The sequence below is a fragment of the Ziziphus jujuba genome, chromosome 1, assembly GCF_031755915.1.
Source record: "Ziziphus jujuba cultivar Dongzao chromosome 1, ASM3175591v1".
In the NCBI taxonomy this organism is placed as follows: domain Eukaryota; kingdom Viridiplantae; phylum Streptophyta; class Magnoliopsida; order Rosales; family Rhamnaceae; genus Ziziphus; species Ziziphus jujuba.
Genome location: NC_083379.1, coordinates 47,554,026 through 47,575,687, shown reverse-complemented (window position 1 = coordinate 47,575,687; position 21,662 = coordinate 47,554,026). Strand labels below are relative to the sequence as shown.

At 34.3% G+C, this 21,662-nt stretch overlaps 5 protein-coding genes across 7 annotated transcripts; 1 reads left to right on the top strand and 4 right to left on the bottom strand.

Moving 5' to 3' along the window:
• The first annotated feature begins 1,920 nt into the window (after window positions 1–1,920).
• LOC107407129 (uncharacterized) lies at window positions 1,921–5,084 on the top strand. 3 transcript variants are annotated; one of them, XM_048479968.2, is made up of 6 exons: window positions 1,921–2,240; window positions 2,824–2,925; window positions 3,252–3,393; window positions 3,491–3,537; window positions 4,239–4,470; window positions 4,886–5,084. In XM_048479968.2, exons 1-5 carry the CDS (start codon window positions 2,154–2,156, stop codon window positions 4,461–4,463), a joined length of 603 nt encoding a protein of 200 aa, XP_048335925.2. In that variant the 5' UTR covers window positions 1,921–2,153; the 3' UTR covers window positions 4,464–4,470; window positions 4,886–5,084. The 3 variants fall into 3 exon arrangements, with proteins under 3 accessions (XP_048335925.2, XP_048335923.2, XP_015869849.3); XM_048479966.2 differs by having other exon boundaries at window positions 4,799–5,084; XM_016014363.4 differs by lacking the exon at window positions 4,886–5,084 and having other exon boundaries at window positions 1,923–2,240; window positions 4,239–4,759.
• Window positions 5,085–5,372: 288 nt separating this feature from the next.
• On the bottom strand, window positions 5,373–9,717 carry LOC107407108 (mitogen-activated protein kinase homolog MMK1). Its single transcript, XM_016014342.4, has 6 exons — window positions 9,260–9,717; window positions 8,971–9,100; window positions 8,289–8,426; window positions 6,625–6,957; window positions 6,021–6,201; window positions 5,373–5,798 (listed from the first exon to the last, which is right to left on the bottom strand). Exons 1-6 carry the CDS (start codon window positions 9,499–9,501, stop codon window positions 5,626–5,628), a joined length of 1,197 nt encoding a protein of 398 aa, XP_015869828.2. The 5' UTR covers window positions 9,502–9,717; the 3' UTR covers window positions 5,373–5,625.
• A 1,598-nt stretch (window positions 9,718–11,315) lies between these two features.
• LOC107407117 (uncharacterized) lies at window positions 11,316–14,722 on the bottom strand. Its single transcript, XM_016014352.4, has 7 exons — window positions 14,441–14,722; window positions 13,731–13,800; window positions 13,416–13,575; window positions 13,089–13,170; window positions 12,492–12,708; window positions 12,003–12,067; window positions 11,316–11,861 (listed from the first exon to the last, which is right to left on the bottom strand). The coding sequence occupies exons 1-7, from the start codon at window positions 14,534–14,536 to the stop codon at window positions 11,607–11,609; spliced, it is 945 nt and encodes a 314-aa protein (XP_015869838.3). The 5' UTR covers window positions 14,537–14,722; the 3' UTR covers window positions 11,316–11,606.
• Window positions 14,723–15,235: 513 nt separating this feature from the next.
• Window positions 15,236–16,421, bottom strand: LOC107407098 (uncharacterized). Its single transcript, XM_016014333.4, has 2 exons — window positions 15,733–16,421; window positions 15,236–15,611 (listed from the first exon to the last, which is right to left on the bottom strand). Exons 1-2 carry the CDS (start codon window positions 15,897–15,899, stop codon window positions 15,377–15,379), a joined length of 402 nt encoding a protein of 133 aa, XP_015869819.3. The 5' UTR covers window positions 15,900–16,421; the 3' UTR covers window positions 15,236–15,376.
• A 136-nt stretch (window positions 16,422–16,557) lies between these two features.
• Window positions 16,558–20,013, bottom strand: LOC107407005 (large ribosomal subunit protein uL18). Its single transcript, XM_016014223.4, has 9 exons — window positions 19,871–20,013; window positions 19,075–19,150; window positions 18,882–18,973; window positions 18,411–18,537; window positions 18,234–18,313; window positions 18,030–18,146; window positions 17,274–17,408; window positions 17,022–17,191; window positions 16,558–16,827 (listed from the first exon to the last, which is right to left on the bottom strand). The coding sequence occupies exons 1-9, from the start codon at window positions 19,871–19,873 to the stop codon at window positions 16,716–16,718; spliced, it is 912 nt and encodes a 303-aa protein (XP_015869709.3). The 5' UTR covers window positions 19,874–20,013; the 3' UTR covers window positions 16,558–16,715.
• Window positions 20,014–21,662: the final 1,649 nt, after the last annotated feature.

The window sequence follows — 21,662 nt, the reverse complement described above, 5'->3', positions numbered from 1 at the left end:
ACAGGATCGAAGCAGCCTCCTCCATCTCAGCTGAAGCGGTAGGCCAGGTACCTGGTATGGTATGGATCAGCATTCCCCACCCCATTTTAGTCCCTTTTTTTTCTTTTCTTTTTTTTAAAAAAATTTTAAAATAATAAAAATAATATTTTATATTACTTTTTTCTAAATATGATTTAAAATTAAAATGTCAAAAATACATAAATTGCAAATCTAGATAACAAAATAGTAAAATTAAAGTATACCAAAAATTTTTATATTTCAACAGTTATATTAAATATATATATATATATATCATATTTTCAATTATGTGCTAAACGAGGTGGATTCGGGGCATAATAATACTCCCGGTAATGTATTTTGCTCCATTCAAAATTACCTAAAAAAACAAAAATAAATAAATGCCATTAGAGATGTGGCACCGCTCAGAGTGGGTTGAATGGGGGGTTAGATTGCCATATTACCGAAGCACATCATGCGCTTTTAACTTGGGTCTTTATGTCTTGTCGATCGACCCTGCATGTTTCCCTTTATTTTTTATTTATTTATTTATTTATTTCAAATGGCAAACATCACACCATATACGAAAAGAGGGAGAGAGTTTGAAAATTGAAAGTGGTGATGATTGATGAAGCCTACATGCATGCACCATGCATATTTATATATATTTTAACACATATGATATAATATATACCATTTGTATTTTTGCCATTTAATATAAAAATAAAACAAAATAAGAAGAAAAGAAAGTGAAATTAAAAGATGTACAGGGAACACGATTACCGTTACAATAAAAACGATAAAAATCTACAAAAATATAAATATTTTATGATATATGAAAGTTAGGGAATTGTCTCCACTATTCTATTGTCCTCATATGCAAAAAGATTTAAAAAGAGACAACCAAACCAAACATACCAATATTTGTCCTGTACGTACGTTTATTCACTAATTATTAGTTAATATTAGACACTATGAAACATGCATCTTTATTTATAAAAAAATAAAAAATAGAAACATACATCTTTTATATATCCTATATACACACACACCCAGAACAGAACGTAAAGGCACAGTTTACGGAATCTCTGGCAACTCTATGTACATAGTTTGTATACCGGACAAGTTAAATTAAGTATAAATTAAGAAGAATGAATATTATTTGTGGGATAAACAAAATTGCATTAGCCGTTTTGGACAAACATACCATACCATCCCTTCTTTTCTGAATTCATGATGCCAGGCAGGCAGGCAGGATTTTTCATTTTAAGTTTTTTTCAGTATGGGCCCCGTCGCAAAGGGCTGGTGCATGTTCAGGCCTATATTATTTTTACAACTTTCGCAAGGGTCCAAGTGAATTTCCACGACATTTTTCATTTAAATTCTTTTCAGTTCAAATTTTACATTTTATTCTCTTCTCTTCTGAGTTTAGGTTCTCCACCTTTTTAGATATCAATCTACTAATCGAATTATAGTTTTTCTGAAACATGTTGATCCAATCCAATATATGTCACTTTGAGTTTGCCGAATTCATATACTACAAGGTGTATGAAATAAAAAAACATAAAGTTGTTTTTGGTATTGCAAGTAGAATTTTCCGATATTATAATAAAAGAATTAGGATTAGCTATTTAACAACGACACTCTTATTGTTAAGAGGAAAATATGAAGATCATTTACAATTAATTATTCTGCCATATGAGTTGGAGTTTTTTTTAGGGTTAATACCAATGAGGAGTTGAGGTGATTGGTTAATAGACAGTAGTAGGGCATTGGAATTTTTTTTAGGGTTAATACCAATGAGTTGAAGTGATTGGTTAATAGACACTAGTAGGGCATTGATATAAATCCAGATTCGACACGTCATGGAGACATCACGCTGCGCAATTCCAAGCATACCCTTACCCTCTCAGACGAGCCGTCGCAAGTCCCAACCCAAGGCAACAAAAACCAAACCCAAACCCAAACACAAATGCCCTTTCTTATCTCTGTTCCTAATTCATCCACCCCTATATTCTCTCTTCTCTTACTTGGGTTTTCGACCGTTTATACCCTTAATCAAATATTTTTCCACACTTTCTCTCTCATTTCTTCTTTCTGGGTTCGTCTTTTAACCTGTTTCCCCCTTTAGATTTCTCATCTGGGTCTCTCCCAAAATGGGCAAAAATCAAGCTTACAAAGCTATGCAGAGAGCCAGGCTGGGCTCTAGCTCCGCTGGCCCCGAGGAGGTTGAAGACGGAATGGTTTGTACCCTTTCATACTATCTACGCTTTTTCCGTTACTCTTTCCTCTATATTTTCCAATTGATTTTCCTTCTTTTTGTATTTCATTTATCAATTCTTTGTGCTTTCATCGTATCTTATGCTTCTGAGCATTCAGCTACAACTCAATCGAATTTTACAACGTATCCATGTGGTCAATCATGTCTGGTTTTTGAAAATTTTGTAATTTGAATCGGTTTGTATGGGCAATTCATGTTTCAATTTGATTTGTATGTATAAATTTGTTAAAAAGAAAAATTTTGGTGGTCAACTAAAAGAGAAAAGGACAAATGTTTATTGGCGTCAGTGGAATTAGTATTTCCCTTTATAAAGTTAGATGCCTTATAAGGACTAACGTGGAAATAGTCACTAGTTGCTTGGCCATTTCTAATTCCTAAAATAAGAATGTCGTGGACAACTACAGTATTTTTGGGTTTAATGCTTTTCTTTCATTTAGAGGATCTTAAGCAATTTTTGCCTTCCTGTTAGATATTTTCCATTCACAACCCAGTTTATTTTCTGGAAATTCTATTTCCCTAGACATTACTGATGAGGACAGTCGCAGGTGGATGGTTCATTTCATTCACCAGAGTGGCATGCTGCTCGTTTGGCCAGCCTTAAAACTTCTCACACGATCACATGGGAAGAATATAAAAAGAAGCAAAAGGTAATGTTGTTGTAAACATGATATCTCTTTATCTTTTTTCTACTTATCATAGCTTCTGCACTCGTGTGTGTATGTGTGTGTGTGTGTGTGTATTTTTCTATCTGTTTAAGTATGTAGGTAATATGATGTGCTTTCGTACAGGCATAGAAGTCTTGCATCATGATGTTAAATCATATACCCACTTTTAAGCACATTACCACTTACTGGATCAATGAACATGGATGCTAAATCATGCACCCACGTTTAAGCACATTTTTAAGCTTTCTGTATGCAAGTCTCCTTTATGTTAATGTCTACTGTTGATTTATTTGAACTTAACGTACTAGGAAGATGAAATGAGAAAGGGGGAACTGGAAAAGGATACAGATAGAATGATGAGAGAGTACAGAGCTCAACTGGATGCTGAAAGGGCACGCAAGCTTGCTCATGGAAGAAACCACTCCAGTAGTAAATCTGATCACAAAAGAGGTATTCTAATAAATTTTGAATAGAATTCCTTTTTCTCTCTGTGTGTGTGGTATTTTTGGGTTACCCTTTTTCCTTAAGGTGATATGTATCCTTGTAGATAGGAAAGACAGAGATTTGAAGAAGCGTGGCAGCAAAAAGAGAAAGGTGCTTACATTTCTTTAATTATTTAAGATTCAACTCATGCCAATATAGAAGTGAAACTTCTTAATCGCTTTAATCAAAAGTTGATGCTAAAGGGTTTTGCTTAATGTTTTGCTTGTCCAGTCGTGCAAGTAAGTTCCAACCTTATTAAAAATTATTTCCCTTCTAACAAGTATAAAGCTGTTTTTTAATCCAAGTGAAAAGAAAAGTAATGAAAACCAGTTGAACATGATACTATGATATTGTCTGTGCCATCATCCATGGTACAAAATGCACAACAGAAGGTAAATGTAAATGGTTTTCATTACGCCATAGTTTTATGTTTTGGTTATTATTTATTATCGGAGAATGAACACTCATAATGTTTTCAAGCTTCTTTATCTTCTTTTAGAAGTAAACAAAATCAAGTTCAAGATTCAACTCAGATCTCTAATATAGGTGTTGTGGCATCTGCCTTGGTATGTCTGAAACGAAAATTTTACCCCTCTAAATTACTTTTAATGAAAGACAGACTTGATGCTCTTTGGAGGGAATGAAAGATGAACTCTTGATACATATGGCCCGTTCTTGATGTCCTGCCTCCTGCTTCTACGTTACTCGATTAACAGTCATGCTAATGAGTTGATTTATTTGGTTTAGTGAGTTTAAATTAATCTGTGACCAGTAGGATACAAATCTGAGGGTCCCTTTCTTTACTTTTGCAGCATTCAAGAAGGAGATCATCTGAGTCTAGTTCCTCAAGTTCGTCCTCAGATTCTTCTTCCAGTAGTGAGGAAGAAGAGAAAGAATCTAGACGATCCAAGTCCAGGTCTAGGAGATCTAAAAAGGAAAAGAAGCACAAGTCGAAGACAAAGCATTCTGGCAATGACAATGAAGAAGCTGGTGGTCCTGTGCCGCTTTCAAGATTCTTTGAGGGTGTGAAGAGCTAATGGCAATGTACCTATTATTGTGCACCTATAAAATTCTCTTTCAATAGGTTATGAGTTTGTTCTTTCTTAATTTCTTTGCCTATGAGAATTCCATTGGTTCTTTGATGGATGAGTTCTTCGTGATGATATGTTAGTTGCCTTTTCCATGACTAGTATCGTTTTCTGCTTTGGTAAGGTGGCTGTATGAAATTCATCTCATTCGGTATGATGAATTTGTATGATATGATTCGATGTAACAATGCTCTTTACGCAGAGTAATTCTTAACAAAGAGATATGAGCATAAATGTTCATCTGATGACTGACTCTCTCTCTCTCTCTCTCTCTTTCTGTGCAGTTTGAAGCTCTAGCAAGGAGATATATGCATATGAGCATAAATGTTCATCTGATGACTCTCTCTCTCTCTCTCTCTCTCTCTGTGCAGTTTGAAGCTGTAGCAAGGAGATATATGCAATATATTCAAGTCATTGTCAAATCTTAGAACTTCCTTTTATGGTTACAGTGTCATGTACGTGGTAGCATGTTTCATCGTAATATGTTCGGAGGCGTATCAAGTAGGATCTGAATCCACCAATGGATTTTTTTTTTGGGTAAATCCACCAATGGGTTGTTATCAACACAAATGGGGTGATTGGTCTATGCTAACTACAAATCCCAATTCTGGTTTCTGCCCTAGCAAAGTGTCAAATTTTCCAGAAGAATTTAATCCCTGACAAATTTGAGTAGAAAGCAACACCGTGCTGATGCGTAGCTTTCTTCCGATATGTTCCATCTACATGCAATGAAATGAAATATGCAATGATCAAGATGACAGGGAAAAAAAGAAGGGATCAGATTGCAGTGATTATTATTTCATTTTGTTCTGAAGATGTCAGCATTCACAATAATAGAGAGAGAGAGAGAGAGAGAGAGAGTCTCAACCATCCATGGTCATTTCGACGATGAAGACAACAATAAAAGCAAAACAGCCGATACAAACATCAATGTCACTGTTAATAGTGTGTCCCTGAATAATGGCCATTATCAAATAATTCAGTTTTGGCAACCATCCAGTTTTGGATGGGATATATTTACAAGAAGAAATCGATCACCAAACACAGCAAACAGAGGCATCACAATAACCAACAAACCCACAATGAAATAGTTAAGCACGAATTCTGCTGACTAATGGTGATACTCCGGGTTAAATGCAAGTGCCTCTCGGTAGATTAGTTCCTTCATCTGTTCCTCAGTCAGAGCATGCTGCTCAAAGTCGAAGCTGAAGGGAGTCATACAGACAGGCTCATCACTGATGTCATGCAGGGATGTCAAATAAGGATGAGCTAGTGCATCTTCAACTGCAACACATGGAAAATTGGAAATATTGAGCCAGTTGAACTAAGAAAAATCAACATAAAAATACAAAGGGGCCAATAGGTGCATTTTTTGCCCACAGATGAAGATTTACTAAATAGGTGCCAGACAAGTTTAGGAAGAACAAAAAAGCACATGGATAGTATGGAAAAGAATAATCACAAGTATGTTACAATCTAAATGGACTATTGGAAAAGATTAATCACCAGTAATCCTCAATCTGGGATCAAATGTTAACATCTTTTCAACAAGATCAATTGCTGCAGGATGAACGTGGGGAAACTTTTCAGTAAAGGACTGCCGGCGGTAAAGAGGAAGTTGCCGAATGTATCTCTTAGCATTTTCATTCAGGAATCCTAACTCAGCCTCTGATGGGGTTCCAATAAGCTGCAAGTGTAGTAATCATTAATCATAGTGGCACATATAATGACATATTGAAATGCTCTTAAATGTTAACTATCTTATTTGTTCATGATCACATGCATTCAATTAGAGGTAATAAAATAAATTTTGGATGCATAACAATGGATGGATACTGACCAGACATAACAATGGAGGGTTGTTCATGAACAACCCTGCAACAAGCAATCAGTAGTATCTAATACATAGTGAAAAGCCTGGACTACTTTTAATATAGTTAGACCATATCAAATTGATGAACTCGAGATAAAAAACAAGGTCAGCAAACAAGTAGCAGAGGACTTCATTTTCTCAGTTATTTAAAAAATTACCAATGTTAAATGACTTTGACTTGTGTTTACAAAAGCCGACACATCATAGTTTAAAAAAAATATAATAATAATAATTCACCTCCATTAGTAAACGCAACTGATGCACATGATCTCTGCCAGGAAAAAGTGGCCTCCGGTCCATCAATTCCATGAAAATGCAACCTACAGACCATACATCAATAGCTGCAGTATAATCCGCAGAGTTCAACAGTAGCTCTGGTGCACGGTACCATCTTGTAACGACATATTCCGTCATAAAATCAGTTTCTGAGGTTACACGAGCTAATCCAAAATCACATATTTTCAAGTCGCAATTAGCATTTAGGAGAAGATTGCTAGGTTTCAAGTCCCTGTGTAGGACATTTGCAGAATGTATGTATTTCAATCCACGGAGGATCTGATATAGGAAATACTGCAAAAAGGGGAAAAAAGGAGGAAAAAGAAAGACTAAAAGTTATTACCATAAAAACCATAAAACAACTGCATGGCCAGTGAGACTAACTGGGTTCATACATCAAAGTTAAATGTAGCAAGAAGCAGAATGTTTTCAAATTGAACATAACAAAAAAACAGAAATCCAGCTCCATTTATTTATATGACAGGGAACAGTGTGGACTGTGGACTTTGTATCCATTCTTCCATGCAGCCAAGTGGGCTTAGGGTGTAGGACTCCTTGAGAAGCACTGGCCAGAGTTCAACTTTTACTTTAACATCTTTTATGGCCATCATCAGTTCGTTTGTGCAGTTAAGTACATGGTGATTATGGCGGCTAAATCAACCCTAGGAACATATAAAGCTTCTTGAAGCAGTGAAGAACTAGCATAAGGAATTGAGCACGTGGTATTTATACCTACCCCAATAGTTACCAAGGGTATAAAAATAATCATCCACAATTTTTACGTAAGGAGGTAATTAGTAGGATTTAAGATAAGGATAAAAATCCACAAGAAATGACAGATTCAAAAAAGAAAAAAAAGAAAAAAAAATTATTTCCTTGTTTTTATCCTGGTTGTTTATTATCAATCCATCAGTTGGACAAAATTTCTTGTGCAAAAAACTCCATTCAATGCAGGTGAGTAGAAAGACCGAAGTTAAAAGATTTTATTAGTCTTTGAGAGTTATACAATAGAATTATAAAATATATTTCATGCATAATGTTCCAGAGAAGTGGCACCTATGCAAAGTGCTTGACTCCATGAAATGACACTATTATCGTGTTATCACCATCCTGATAATGAAGGCAGCCATCATCACGAACTATGCCAATAAAATTGCTATTTTGATCACCACGAGACTCTATAGCACAATTAATATACGTTCCTTCAATCAAGATTGCATTGTCAGTTTCCAAAGGGCCTTAACCTCTAGACAACCTTTATAAGATATGCCTCATTGGCTGAAACACAAATACATGGAGGTACTCACCTTCTATGATGCCTGCTTTGTATATCCTACTTAAAGTTTCAAGTCCAATTGAATACCAATAGCCTTTCTAGTATACTTGCCAATTAAAATCTATCACCTGTATCATAGTATCTATTCCAATTTGCGCATAGACATGCTTCTGACACACTTATTTATTAACCTAATTCTTTTTTTTACAAGAAAAGGGATAAATCCTAGAATTGGAAAAAACAACGAAGTGCAGTCATGAGAAATAATATAAGCAACGGATTAGTAATCTTTATAGGCAAAAGCAGTCAAGTAATAGCCTATTAAGTAATTAAAAATTCTGAATAGAACCTGACAGTGCTCCTCCGACAATGCTTGATTAGACCGAATTATCTGATGCAGGTCAGTGTCCATTAGTTCATAAGCAATGTAGACATCGTTAAATGTCTCCCTCTGGGGTGGTGGTATTATATCCCTAATGGCAACAACCTGCAAGAAAAATGCAAGTGAAATTAGGTAGGAAAGGAAATCTTCTTTACTATAACATTACATGTCTTCCACACGTCTGACAAGATTGCTTAAACAAATGGAAAATGGGCTAACATTATAGAAAAGGTTGTCAATGAAATTCATGGTATAATATCAAGGAAAGGGAAATATTATAAATAACTTCCTAATATACTATACACTAGATTTTAAAAGGCAATATCTTCATAAACTTATGAAAGTGGAGAAACCCAAGTTCGTTCCCGTGGTAGTGAGTAGCAGTGGTGGTAAAGTTGAGGAGTTGGTACGGTAGTAAGAACACTGGAAATAAAACACATTGGCTATCTAGTTTTTATTTATATGGGTTACAGAAAGACACTTCGTAAGTAACTTCTAGCTAGCTCTAGGAATAAAAGAAAATGATGGTATTCCACTATTCCTAAAAGAAACACAGAAAAGTAGATAGTAGATATATATACATATATATATAGATAGATAGATAGACACAGAGAGAGAGAGAGAGAGAGAGAGAGAGAGTGAGACTGACGTTCTCATGATCCATGTGGCGAAGCAGCTTGATCTCACGGAGAGTCCTCTTAGCATCGATCTTGTTGTCAAAGGCATTCGCTATCTTCTTTAAAGCCACGTGCTCGTTGGTTTCGGAATTCAAAGCCGAGCTGTTAAATGCATCCATTTCATTTTGTTGCATATCAGATTCACAAACCAAACCAAAGATGGCAACTTTTTCATTGCAATCTTAATCTTTCAGCGAAAGAGAAAAAAAAGAAGAACTTTTATTGAAAAAAAAAAAAAAAAAGGGGGAATTGAGAGGGTACCAGACGATGCCGTATGCGCCCTTGCCTATGGGCATGATTGGGGGCTTGTACTTGGCGGTGACCTCGAATATGTTGCCGAAGATGTTGTACTGAATGAATCGTCCTCCGTGGCTGAGAGTGGCCGGAATATTGTCCATCCCGACCTGCTGGTGTTGCTGGTGGTTAGGGTCGGACGCCGGTGGTGGGGCCGCCGATGCTTCCGACATGACGGTGTCCGGCCGCTGAGCTGTCCCTCCGTCCATGTTTGCTTGCTTTTTCTTCTTCTTCTTCTTCTTCTTCTACTTTCCTAACTTTCTTTAGGCTTTTTAGACTGCTTTTGGCTCTGCCTCTTTTGGGATGGGATTGGGGGGCGTTTTGCTGATTGCTTACTGTGTTTTATTGTGACTGGATTTGAGATTCGGGATTTGGGTTCTGGGAATGCAACACATCCGAGGTTATTTTGGTCAATTAGCCATTTTATCAGATGGTATCCACATTTTTTTCTTTTTAACTCTCTATATTTTGTACTTTGTAGCTTGTACAAGTCAACACATCCAACCATACATTTATATTTTTATTTTATTTTATATTATATAGGAAGTGAAGAAAAAATTTAAACTTCTTGGAGGAAAACTTAGTTAGTCCTGGTAGGAAATATTTATCCCAAAAAAAATAATAATAATAAATAAAATAGTCCTGGTAGTAAATAATGTGGCATTCATGTGATTGGATTTGGGAATCCATCTGTTTTTTTTATGCCTTTTCCAGATTCCTTATTGCTTGTACTTTTTTTGCATTTTGCTGTACAAGTCGGTTTATCTCATACTTGATACCTTATTTATGTATATACTAAACTTGTTTTTCCAAAAGCTTGACTAATTTAAGAGGTCAAATAAAGTTGCTTGCTACTAACTAAAACAAGGCTGGTCTTTTTATTTATTTATTTATTTGGGTATTTAACAAAAATAAGATTGATTACAACTTTATTTACTCTATAATAATCTACCATTTGAAATCGCCAAGTAATTATATTACATGATGCAATAATATTTATTTTAAAATATAAAAGAAATATCATTCATTTCCATATGTTTGCCAATAATTACACTTATATTATTGTTTCTTTCAATTAATATTCTGATTTGCCTACTATCCTATATAAGAAATGGAATACATGTACGTATATTATAAAGGAGAATGAGAGTAGCAATCCAAAAATTCAACCCCCATGTTTGTAATCGGACAGCAAGCACGAATAACAGAGATATATACATACATACATACATATAATAGTAATGCCGGCTCTACAATATAAACAAGGGGTTTTGTTGATAACTCGTTATTGTAATCCTATCCCATGGCAACGATGAGCTTGCACACTGCTTGTAACTCATGATCAGCTTTAAAGTAACTAGTATACGGCTAGACTTTTTAAAGGTTGGTCAGTTTCACTTGTTCGTAATTCCTTTTCTTTTTCTTATCCTTCTTTCAAACGCAGGTTAGTAGCTTTACGTTTTCATGTTCAATATTCCCAGGGCCTGTCCGGCTTCTATAGCAAATGGCGAAAGCATTACAGGGTATGATTGTCATACAAGATGCAAAAGAATTTTCAATGGAAGCTTCGGTTCATGTGAAGGCATGTCCTTTTATGCGACTTCCCTTTTTTGCATCTGCAACTTCTGCTGAATGCCAGTTATGCCAAAATGCATGTTATATTTGGTTTGAATTTCTGCAACGGTGGCTAGGAAGCAGAAACTGTCGGATACTGAGATTGGAATAATACCAAAAAAAAAAAAAACAAAAAAAAAGAGAGAACCGAAACCTGGAATCAAACAAGATGTTACCATTGCAAACAATAAAGCATTTCTGTCCTGATTTTACGTCCCAAATTTCTTTTCATTGACCAGGAGAGAAACTTCTTCCTTTCAACAATTTCTTATTATGTATAGATAGCAGGCAAGCTGATTTAGAAGGGGATGCCATTATATACAACCATAACTATTCATCTAGCGTCAGAAAGGGTCATGTTTTACATATCAGACAGAAGCTAGAAAAACCAGCTTCCTTTACAACTACATTGAGAGAATACTTGCTCATTGAAATTTATAAAAAAGAGAAGATCGTTCATTATCTCAGTGTCTAATGCGCAAATAATTACGCACCAAATAAAGTGCATCGTGCAACTTTTTAGTTTCTTCTGTTCAAAATGATTTCCAGCCGATAAAATTCCATATCAATCACTCAACCTGACGGTAGAACAACTTTATCACCAATAGAGACTATTTTTCAATTATAATTATATGAAATAAATTGATAGCTAATACAACGTAAATGACAAGAAATTTTGATTGCTTGGCTACATTAGATTCTACCAACAAAACGCAGGCAACACATATGATGGATACGCATCATATTTGGAAGCAAGAGCTTGAACTAAAGATAAATCTGCAATGTCTCCGAAACTCCCAAGTCCAAGTTCAGTTGCATGGATCCCACCTGTGATGAAAACTGATTGAATTCCAGCTTCATTTGCACCCTTAATGTCATGGTGGAGAGAATCTCCAACTGCAATAGAATCAGAAGCATCTACACCAGCCATGGCCATCGCTGATTTGTAAATCATCTGAGTCAAAAAGTGTTTAAAGAGTCGATAAAACGAAAAAAACAAGCATGAGAAACAAAGTAATAACGATGCAAAGGAGATCATGTCCTAAGGTACAAATAGGTTGATAATAACAACAATAAAAATATGTGAATAGATCACCTCATCAGGCTTGCCCATCCATTTCACTTCACCTCCAAGCTCTTTATATTTGGCAGCCAGAGATCCTAATAATACAATTTTTTTATGTCAAGAAAAATAGGAAACAACGAAAACCGAAATTATTACATAGAAAACAAAAAAATCACCCATTTTGTGTAGCCAATAATAGCATAAAAGTAAATACTGTAGTACTAAAGCCATGTGATTTTAATAAAATTTTCTCTCCCTCTCTCTCTCCCCCATACATGCTATATACGCAAACACATATTATGTGTATATATACCATAGAAAAAGAGTATTTCCCTCATGAAGAAATTTTATGCAACTTAGACGAGAAATGAGTTGTTAACCAAGACCAAGCTCACAGTGCATTACTTATCAAGACTAACATGTAACTTATACATGTGAATATATATGACACTCTGAATATGGTGTGCATTAATCTAATATTATAAGTTCTCAAGCCAAAAGACCAAACCCAATATCTACCAGGCATTAATCGCAAAGCCCTTGCCTCAACAGTCACAAAATCTGGATTGGCTACCACCATTGGAATGCTTTTAGCAGCACAGCGTTCCAAGATATTCTCAAGTTCCTCAAGCTTCTTGGGACTAGCAGCACCAGAAGGATGTCCCAAGGCTTCGGTGCCATGAGCCAAGATGAATTCTGCTTCTTCAACATTTTCCACGACCTGTAATTCTAGGCCCTGCAAGATATCCATAAAATGGATCAATAATTAAAAGTTTCACAGTTCAAAATTAACTGAAATGATTCATAGTAATAATTATATAGTACAAAGCTCCTTGATAAGCCTAATCATTAGTAAAATGAATATAAGAAACACAACAGAAGAGGTCACAGGAAATCATATGATGAGTACTTTTCAAATTCATGACATTTAGTTAATGCGTTCATTTAGTCTAACATTTGCAGATTATTCAGAATGTAGCATTGACAATAACCATGTCGCACAGCTTCACCTTACTGGCTAAATGGCATGGTGAGATATTCTCTAACTTAAAAGGTATAATGTTTCAACAAAAGAAGAGGGAACAATAATCTCTAAGACACTCACAATTAGCGTACCTCAAGAGATATAGCACCTCGGTCACTCCAGGTCATGTGAATGCAAGATCTTCCAAGTGCTGCAAACCAAGCATCATCTCTCCTGTTTTTATAAGAATAATTAGTCTGTACATAAATTATATCATAAAAAATTCCAAAGATGGTAAGGATGTTGCCAAAGCACAAAGCATAGATCCTTTAACTCTTGTGTAAGTCAGAAATGATCTATATTATGGATATTGGAAAAGGAAGAATGTGATATGGAAACATTATTGGAATATTGAACAACAAATAAAAATTCTCAAAAGTCAATGACATTAAACGCCATGGGAGATGTAAATGCTAAACCTCTGCAGGTTCTGATGTGTTAATTCGCCACTGGTAATTGCTCCAACAAAGAGAGAGGGATCAAACCCAAGGCTTTTCATTTTCTCCATGGTCGTTGATGAGCGCCTTGAGGAATTACTTATAATCACCATCTTTGCACCACTTTTTGCTAGGTTTTCTACTATTTAAACAAGAAGAAGATTACGAACACGTGCCATGACTCAATGCCAAAAAGTTATGACAGTTTATGGTATTAACTTTGGTATTAATTTTGAGTGCCCCCCCCCAAAAAAAAAGGCTTACCCAAATGCCAAAACTAACAGATGAAAAACATACATGTAGAAATTGTGCCTGGATAAGGCTGTTTCCCATCATGAAGGACTCCAAACTGATCTAAGAACCATGCCTACATGAACATTAAAAAATTGCTCATATGATCTAACATGTGTAAAAACATCATTATTTATAAATAGTAGTATGCATATACATTCAAACAAATTCGACAATCGATAGTTGGACAAGCACAAACTAGAAATGCATATACACATATACAAGCGCTAGCATGGGCACATACAAGCACGAGTTTATGCAGATCATATTTATTCTAAATCTGCATAAATGGAAGTTCTAAATCTGTAATCAGAGGTTTCAGTTTTTGAACATACAAGCACAAGCATTCGCAAATGATATGGATACAAAACATAAATTTTATGCCGATCATACTGCTTCTAACAACCAAAATGACAGTTTTCAATCTATTCAATAAATTTTGTCTAGAAGACACCGACAGAGGATCCTGCGGTTGCCTAAATCTTGTAGGAAAACTCGTAAAAGTTAAAAAACCCACTTGCCATCAATCATTAAAACTCAAGAAAAATCATGAAAAAAGTTCCCTTTTTTATTTTCCTCGTAGGAAAACTCGTAAAAGTTAAAAAACCCACTTGCCATCAATCACTAAAACTCAAGAAAAATCATGAAAAAAGTACCCTTTTTTATTTTCCTTTCCACAAAAAAAGGAAATCGTATAATATCATAAGAGTGAGTACCTTGAAATTGCGTGTTTGGGCGAGTTCTTGAAGCCCATTTAAGATGTGAAAAGGTTGAATCTCATTGTGTGGAACTGAGCAGGTGGGCAGCATCATTCGTCTTCTTCTAATCGTCTATGTGGATTGGCTTCGTTTTGAATCGTGGATGGAAAAGTACTGGGATTTGGGATTTCGTGCACTCGGGCCTATTCTAAGCTTATAGGACGGAATTCTGATATGGGGTTGTTCGTTTCACTTAAATTTGCAATTTATTTTCCAGAAGCCAAAAAAAAAAAAAAAAAAATTGTAATTTTAATTTCCTGTACCCATCAGCCACAATTTCTTTGTAGTATTTTGCAAATTATAAGAATTGGAATGCATTCAAAATGAAAATGTCAATCTTCTGGGTATGAAACTCAGAAGAGACTTTCTAAATTTTCGAGTTCAAGTCAGACTCATCCTTTCCTTCTTTTCCTTTTTCACAAGAGGACTCGACGTTTCTTTTGTGTTGCTTGGTCTTTGGACACTTGAGATAGAGTTTCATTGATTCGACACCAGAATCCAGATACTAGGTCAGTTTGCACTACAGGTATCAACATAATAAATCACTTGTAAAGTTTATAATATTGTGTGTGAATTTTACTATATTAAAGTTGCTGGACATCGTTAATAGTAATGAAGAAGAAAAATCCACCATGCCAATTGAATGGAACAATTATATAGATTTGTTATACTTATTTCTACTTTTATTGTCTTTTTTTTTTTTTTTTTTTGTGGTTGAATGGGAAATTTTATTCACCCAAGAAGAAAAGAGAAGACACTAATCCTATGGTTTATTACCAGAATACACATTTCCTCTACATTCAAAAGAAAATCTTTTAGATACTGAATATGAAACTATATAGGAAAAAAAGAGTTGCGACTAAAATTGGTGTTGCATCATTTGGAACAGGATGACTATTTAGACGGTTCTTGAATGGCCTTCCCTTTCTCCCTAAGCTTGGCAATAGATTCTTTCATTGCTTCCTTCCTCTTCTTGCTAGCTAGTACTTTTGCCTGAACACCGCTCACATTGGGGTCCTTCTTCTCTTCCGGTGGAGGAGGTGGCGGCCTTCTGGCAGCTGCATTTGCAGTTCCGCCCCTAAAGTCCGAGTTAAGCACCAAGCCAGCCATGATGCCCAAGCTCACTTTCCTGCCCATCGAGATTATTATTATTATTATTTTTTGAAAAAAAAAGGCATACTTGCAGACCTACAACGGACAATGCCATATATAACAAAATTGACTAGAAAAATAATAAAACAAAAGCATACATTAAGCTGCGGCGTGGGAGATTATCATCAGATACAGAGGCATTGGTACTTGCTGCAGCAACTCCTTGAAACGTTAGACTAGGAAATTGAATGGTCTTCTTGTTTAAAACCGCTGCTGTTGTTGCAGCAGTAGTAGCTGGTGCAGGGGTCAGCGGATGGACCATCATGACTTTTGCTCGAGCCGGGTATGGAGTTTATCCTGGATTCAATTCACAAGGACCATTTTTTTAAATTTTTTCCTTCAAATCTGTCAAATGGATATAGTGTTGGGAGGTTGATCATAAGTAAATGGAAAATGGAATTCCATTGGCTGCCTCCAGATAAGGTTGTCACAGTTGTGGACCATCCAAGCTTTGGGCAAAACTTACTGCTTCTACATCTTACACATGTTTCTTTCTGTTAAGCATCCACTGTAATCCAACACACGTAGCACTTTTTCCTTACCACCTCTTTCGTTTCATTCTCCTGTGCACATGAGCCAACCATTATTTTTTTTAATGCACTTTAAATGAAACAAAAGTGCACCTCTTACAAATTTAATTGGTCTTTCAAACAAGAGGAAAAACCCAAAAAAAAAAAAACAAACAGTTGCAACATCCATTACTTGAAAATATAATAATAATAAAAAATTAAAAAATGAAAAAGAACAGTTGCACCATTAAATAGATAAGTAGTCTTAACCCATTAACAATTTACTTGTTTTCTTCCCTCAGAGTATTGATTTCTATCCAAGTTCGAGAACCGATTCAAGTTATATTTATTAAATGCATTTGTTGTGTTTGTTGAGATGTAAATACGGGGTTGAAAATAAACAAAACTTAGATGTAGTCAAAAACTTAGAATCACATTTCTAGTCTGTATCTCCGAAACGGCAAAAATTAACCAAAAACTCCAAATAGATAAAACAAACTTAATATTTAGCCGCAGCCAGCAACTGTCCTAAAGGATAATCAAACAAACAAAACTAGTTGACAATATCTTCTTCATTCATCATCCTCCTCATCGTCATCAGCTCCAGCAGCTGAGTTGAAGGCATTCAATCGTTCAATTAACTTGTTCTTCCTTTCCTCATATGTGAGCTTCTTTAAGTTGAACCTGTCAAAAAGAGAAAGAGAACAACTACCTTCAGATTCTTTGTTTACCGAAGGAAAAACAAGTTGGCAAAAAGCAAAAAACTTTGTTTAAGAAGTCCGCTTTAAAATATACTGCAATCTCAGTCAACAAATATCAAAACAAAGAATGTAGAACTGGATATGCATACATAATCAGACACTGAATTTAATACATACCGCTTGTGCTCCTTGGGTGGTTCCTTATCAGATTTCTTCACTGTAGGATCAGCACGGATGGCAGCATGAACTCTCTTGTACAGATCCTCAAGGTTATCTGCCTCAATTCCTCTTTTGATGTACTCACTGAAGTGAGACTGGTATTTTTCCGGCTCGTCTTCAATCAAACTCTGCATGACCAATATATAAAGATCAACCAATCAAAATTACCGAGGACACCATAGAGAAAGCAGTATCAGACTTGATTCTTACCCTCATATATGAGGCAACATGGCCACCATAAATATACTTGCGGTGCAAATCAGCATCAAGCTGCTTGCTGTCTTTCGAGAAACCAGCAAACCTCTTGTCACTATGAGGAATATCCAAGCCACCATCCAAAGCTCCCTGCAAATTGATAACTAATGAGCTCTACAAGCATATCAATGAATCAAGTTGAAAATTTAAAATTCAGATCCAACAAAAGTAACCATATTAAAAAAAAACATTTGAAAAGAACTGGCAAATGATTCACAATATTTGACTCCAGTCATCAGCTAAATAGATAGACATAAACTAAAAGGATGAAATAACGATTCAAGCAAAATAAACATTCAGGACGAAATCATAAGTTGAAGAGAATTACACCATAAGCAATCCACCTGGTTATGCAGAAAATTAACTCACCATTTAAGGAGTCAAAAGAAAACAGTGTTCATCATCAAAGTAATTACAGACAAATTCTATCAGTCATAAGGCATTGATTACTGACCACAGATTTTGACAAGAAAAGGATAAAATAAATGTTTCTTGAATATACAATCTGAGACACATACTTACAACAGGAGAAAAATGATATTGGAAAAAGAACAAGTAAACATGGTAAACATACAAAACATAAGTTGACACTTGATCCATAACAGTAAGTGCACTGTGTTGCACACATTTTGAGAAAATAAGGAAGAAACACAGAGAGAGCTGCAAGTGCCGCTACAAGAAATCCATAAAACAATTCCCAAGTAGAAGTACCTTTAGAGTACCAAAAACCCGATTTCCAGTAGTCGTCCTAATAAGACCAACATCGAGCAGAGCACGGAATGGCCTCCTGGTATCAGCGGGTTCTACAGAGTAATCTTCCCCGGTAGCCTGGAGATAAATCAAACATGTCAAGAAGATGAAAAGTCGCAAAGGTAGAAAGGGCAAGATGATAAACAATCAACTCTCAATGACTACCTCTACATTGCCCTCATACTCATCATCCATTTCAAGCCTCTTCAGGACACGGCGAGCCAAGAGAAGCCCAGTACAATAAGCTAATAGAAAAGTAACACATACAGTTATTAAAAATTATCTATAATGGGGAAACAGCAGTTAGGGAGAAAGCTATAGGAGAACCGGTAACAGAATTACCTGCTGCATAGTTTGTCAATCCAACTTCCAGGCCATAGTGAGGAAGTTCGTGGGCATAAGCTGCAGCAAGAACCAAGTCACCAGCAATGCTAGCAGATATGATTTGTGCACTGATGTCCTTGTTGGTCTAATCACAAGGTGAAGGATTCAAACAAGAAATTTTAAAACGAGAAATAATAAAACCCCAATTTTAATATGAATCCTATGTTTGTTTTAAATTAAAATCCAAAGCATCTGATTGCATTAGTAAATCCTGAAACATGACATTAGAAAGGAACGATCACATTTCCAAAATAATGCAACAAAAATATTTAAAACAGATGTAGAAGAAATTCAAAAAACTCACAGAACGGATACCAAATAGCTGATTCTTACAACAAGAAAATCAAAAGTTACTTCTAACATGTTTTAACTCAAATCCAAAGACAACATGAGAAAGGAACAAGAAAAACATGTGCAAATGAAGGATACAAAGCGGACAACAAAGCGATACTTAGGCGTGTTGTACTTGTTTTTATCCTGATTGATCAGGCGGATCCTTGCCCGGTAATCTGTCTTTCCCTCTGCGAACGATTTTTAGAGACAAAGCACTGTGAGATACAACATTAAAATTAAAAAAAGTGTAGACAGTAAATCCATGAGAAATGGAACAGAATCGTACTACCTCTTCTCCTCTTATACTTTACTTGATACCGCTTGAAGTAGGCCTTCGTTTTTTGAGATTTGAAAAATCCGGCTGCCTGAAATGTGGAAAGTAGAAACATCATCCATAATTGTTTCGACAAACATTAACTAAACTTCGAATATAAACAGAAAACAAACTTTTCATTATTTGATTGTTGATTAATAAATTAATAACCATTACTTGCAGAAAACCTTGCACGTAAGCCCAAAAAAAAAAAAAAAAGCACTCGGCTTTGACAAAAGAAAAAATGAAAAATGACCACATAACGACACAACATAATGTAGTCAAATAAATGGATCAACAAGCTATCCAATAAGCAATTGAATACGCCCAGAAAACAATGAAACAATCAAAAACATATTCCGTGTGTGATAAAAACGAGTTGCTAAGTACATATAATCCACAAAACTGCAAAGCACTGCGCTTTTTTGTAAACCAAAATAGGACATTAAAATTAAATCTAAACGCTTTCCTGTAATATCTTTTTTTCCTCAAGTTCTCTAACCGTAGACCATGTTTGAAAGCATTAAACATTTTCCTTCATTTCTTGTTTAAATAAAAAAGAAAATTAAACAAAGAAACGAAATCCATAAAAGAACCACAAACCAACGTTTTACACATAAACTCTTTGTAGCATATGACAAACAGATTCAAAACCCAAAAGCTCTAAACTTGCAAAACTCCTCCTTCACGAGCATAGAATCCAAACCCTTTTGTGATAACATAAAACCCTAAGAAGAGATCCAAACAGAGGTATTATGAAAAGAAGACTCACCATTGGTGAAGCAGAAAATCACCCGCCGATGGCCAAGAGATAATGAGTGAAGGAGCAGAACCAGACGGCTCGAGTAGAGGGAAGTCACTCTTATATAGTACTTCTTATTAGGGATCTAAATGTCTTGAAGATCGACGGCTACGATTCATTTGGGGCTTCTGTTAAAGTCCCATTTTAGTCCTTTGCAGCTAGGGTTTACTCTTTTTTTTTTTTTAGATAAACAGCTAGGGTTTATTCTAGGGCAATTAAAACAAAAAAAAACAAATACAAATAGAAAATTACTTTTTAGTTGAACTTTCAATTTCTTGACCCCCTAAAAAATAATACAGCAATAATAACTTTCAATTAATGTAAATTCTAGTTTTTTTATGGTAATAAAACTCCTAAATATTTAATTATACAATTTTGCATTTCAAATAAGAAATTTGTATAATTTCAAATTTTTGATGGGCACGGTTATAGTTTTTATTTATTATTATTGTTATTATTATTTTTACAATGGGCATGGTTATAGTTCAAATTAAATTTAGTTTGACAAATAATTTCTCCAACATCAATGAAACAAAAGAAAAATCTAGTGTATATATCGCTTATATTTGTCAAAGAATAAATAAATAAAATAATATATTACTCTTTAAAAAAATGAATTATATATGACATCAAAAATAAATAAATAAATTCTACATTTAAATTGATAAATAATTATAATTCACGATTTATATGTCTAATTAATTTTCGTTTTTATATCCAAATCTCCAAACCTTGTTGGATATAATAACTATTTCAATATTAAAGAATCATCTTTTTATAATATAATTCCTATCTTCTCATCTATACTTATTTGTGTGATCTCTACCATTGTGGAAGAAATAAAAAGTAATAATAATTTAATTACACTTTTGAACTCTATAGTTTATTTTCAATTTCAATTAAGTGTCTCAAGTTTTAAAAATTTCAATTGAGTGTCTTTATTTTCATTTTGGTTTTAGTTTGGGCCTTTCATTTTTTATTTTTAAATTAAGATTTTTAATTTTAGTTTTTCTTTCATCATGGATAAAAATTAATGAAAATTTTGAGTAAAATAAATGTCATATTTTATATCCAAAGTATTATTAACTTGAAATATTAACAAATAAGTTAAAAAAAAATAAAAAATCCTACTATGCAATTCCCAAATTGATATAAAATCAAAATTGAGGATTAAAAAAAAAAAAAAAGGGAAATGGAGAACCTAAATTGAAATTAAAATGAAAATTGAAACAGCAAATTGAAAAAAATAAAATTTGATGCACTTAATTTCAATTAAGAACAACTTAGAAGACCCCAAAATATAGTTAATTCAAAAGTAAAAAATAAAAATTGTGGGCTAAAGCAGTTTTGATGACTCCCAGGACAGGTAGATAATGATGTATATTAAAAAGGGTGTTAAAAATATTTCACTAAAATTGAACATCAACATTTTTTAACAAAAATTGAATATGTATTTTTAAAATTAAATTTTAAAAAAGTATAGATTTATTAAAATGTCCATCAAATTTATTTATTAAATAATATAATAGAATATATGATAACATTTAATTGGTTTATTTTTTTTAATTCACTTATTTATTTAAAAGTTTATTTTTTTATATTTAAATTGTATAAATATACCAACCAATAATATACATGTTATTTATTAAATAAGTTTGACTGCTAAATTTTTCACATAAATTCTTTCAAAAATATATATAAAAATTTACACCCTAATATATATATGTAAGTTTTTAGTTTTTTGACAGGGATCTTTTTATAG

Bases quoted from the DNA above. Each gene is read 5' to 3' on its own strand.
- LOC107407129 (XM_048479968.2), top strand. From the start codon at position 2,154: ATGGGCAAAAATCAAGCTTACAAAGCTATGCAGAGAGCCAGGCTGGGC. The intron at 2,926-3,251 runs GTAATGTTGTTG...TTAACGTACTAG, and splicing joins AATATAAAAAGAAGCAAAAG to GAAGATGAAATGAGAAAGGG. The intron at 3,538-4,238 runs GTGCTTACATTT...TTACTTTTGCAG, and splicing joins GTGGCAGCAAAAAGAGAAAG to CATTCAAGAAGGAGATCATC.
- LOC107407108 (XM_016014342.4), bottom strand. From the start codon at position 9,501: ATGGACGGAGGGACAGCTCAGCGGCCGGACACCGTCATGTCGGAAGCA. The intron at 8,427-8,970 runs GTCAGTCTCACT...TTTTTCTTGCAG, and splicing joins GCCACATGGATCATGAGAAC to GTTGTTGCCATTAGGGATAT. The intron at 6,202-6,624 runs GTGAATTATTAT...CTACACTTGCAG, and splicing joins AGTTGCGTTTACTAATGGAG to CTTATTGGAACCCCATCAGA.
- LOC107407117 (XM_016014352.4), bottom strand. From the start codon at position 14,536: ATGATGCTGCCCACCTGCTCAGTTCCACACAATGAGATTCAACCTTTT. The intron at 13,801-14,440 runs GTACTCACTCTT...ATGTTCATGTAG, and splicing joins CCCAAACACGCAATTTCAAG to GCATGGTTCTTAGATCAGTT. The intron at 13,576-13,730 runs GTATGTTTTTCA...TTGTTTAAATAG, and splicing joins TCCAGGCACAATTTCTACAT to TAGAAAACCTAGCAAAAAGT.
- LOC107407098 (XM_016014333.4), bottom strand. From the start codon at position 15,899: ATGATGGTCCATCCGCTGACCCCTGCACCAGCTACTACTGCTGCAACA. The intron at 15,612-15,732 runs GTATGCTTTTGT...CTCGATGGGCAG, and splicing joins CTCCCACGCCGCAGCTTAAT to GAAAGTGAGCTTGGGCATCA.
- LOC107407005 (XM_016014223.4), bottom strand. The intron at 18,147-18,233 runs GTAGTCATTGAG...ATTTATCTCCAG, and splicing joins AGTATGAGGGCAATGTAGAG to GCTACCGGGGAAGATTACTC. The intron at 16,828-17,021 runs GTATGTATTAAA...TCTTTTTGACAG, and splicing joins CCACCCAAGGAGCACAAGCG to GTTCAACTTAAAGAAGCTCA.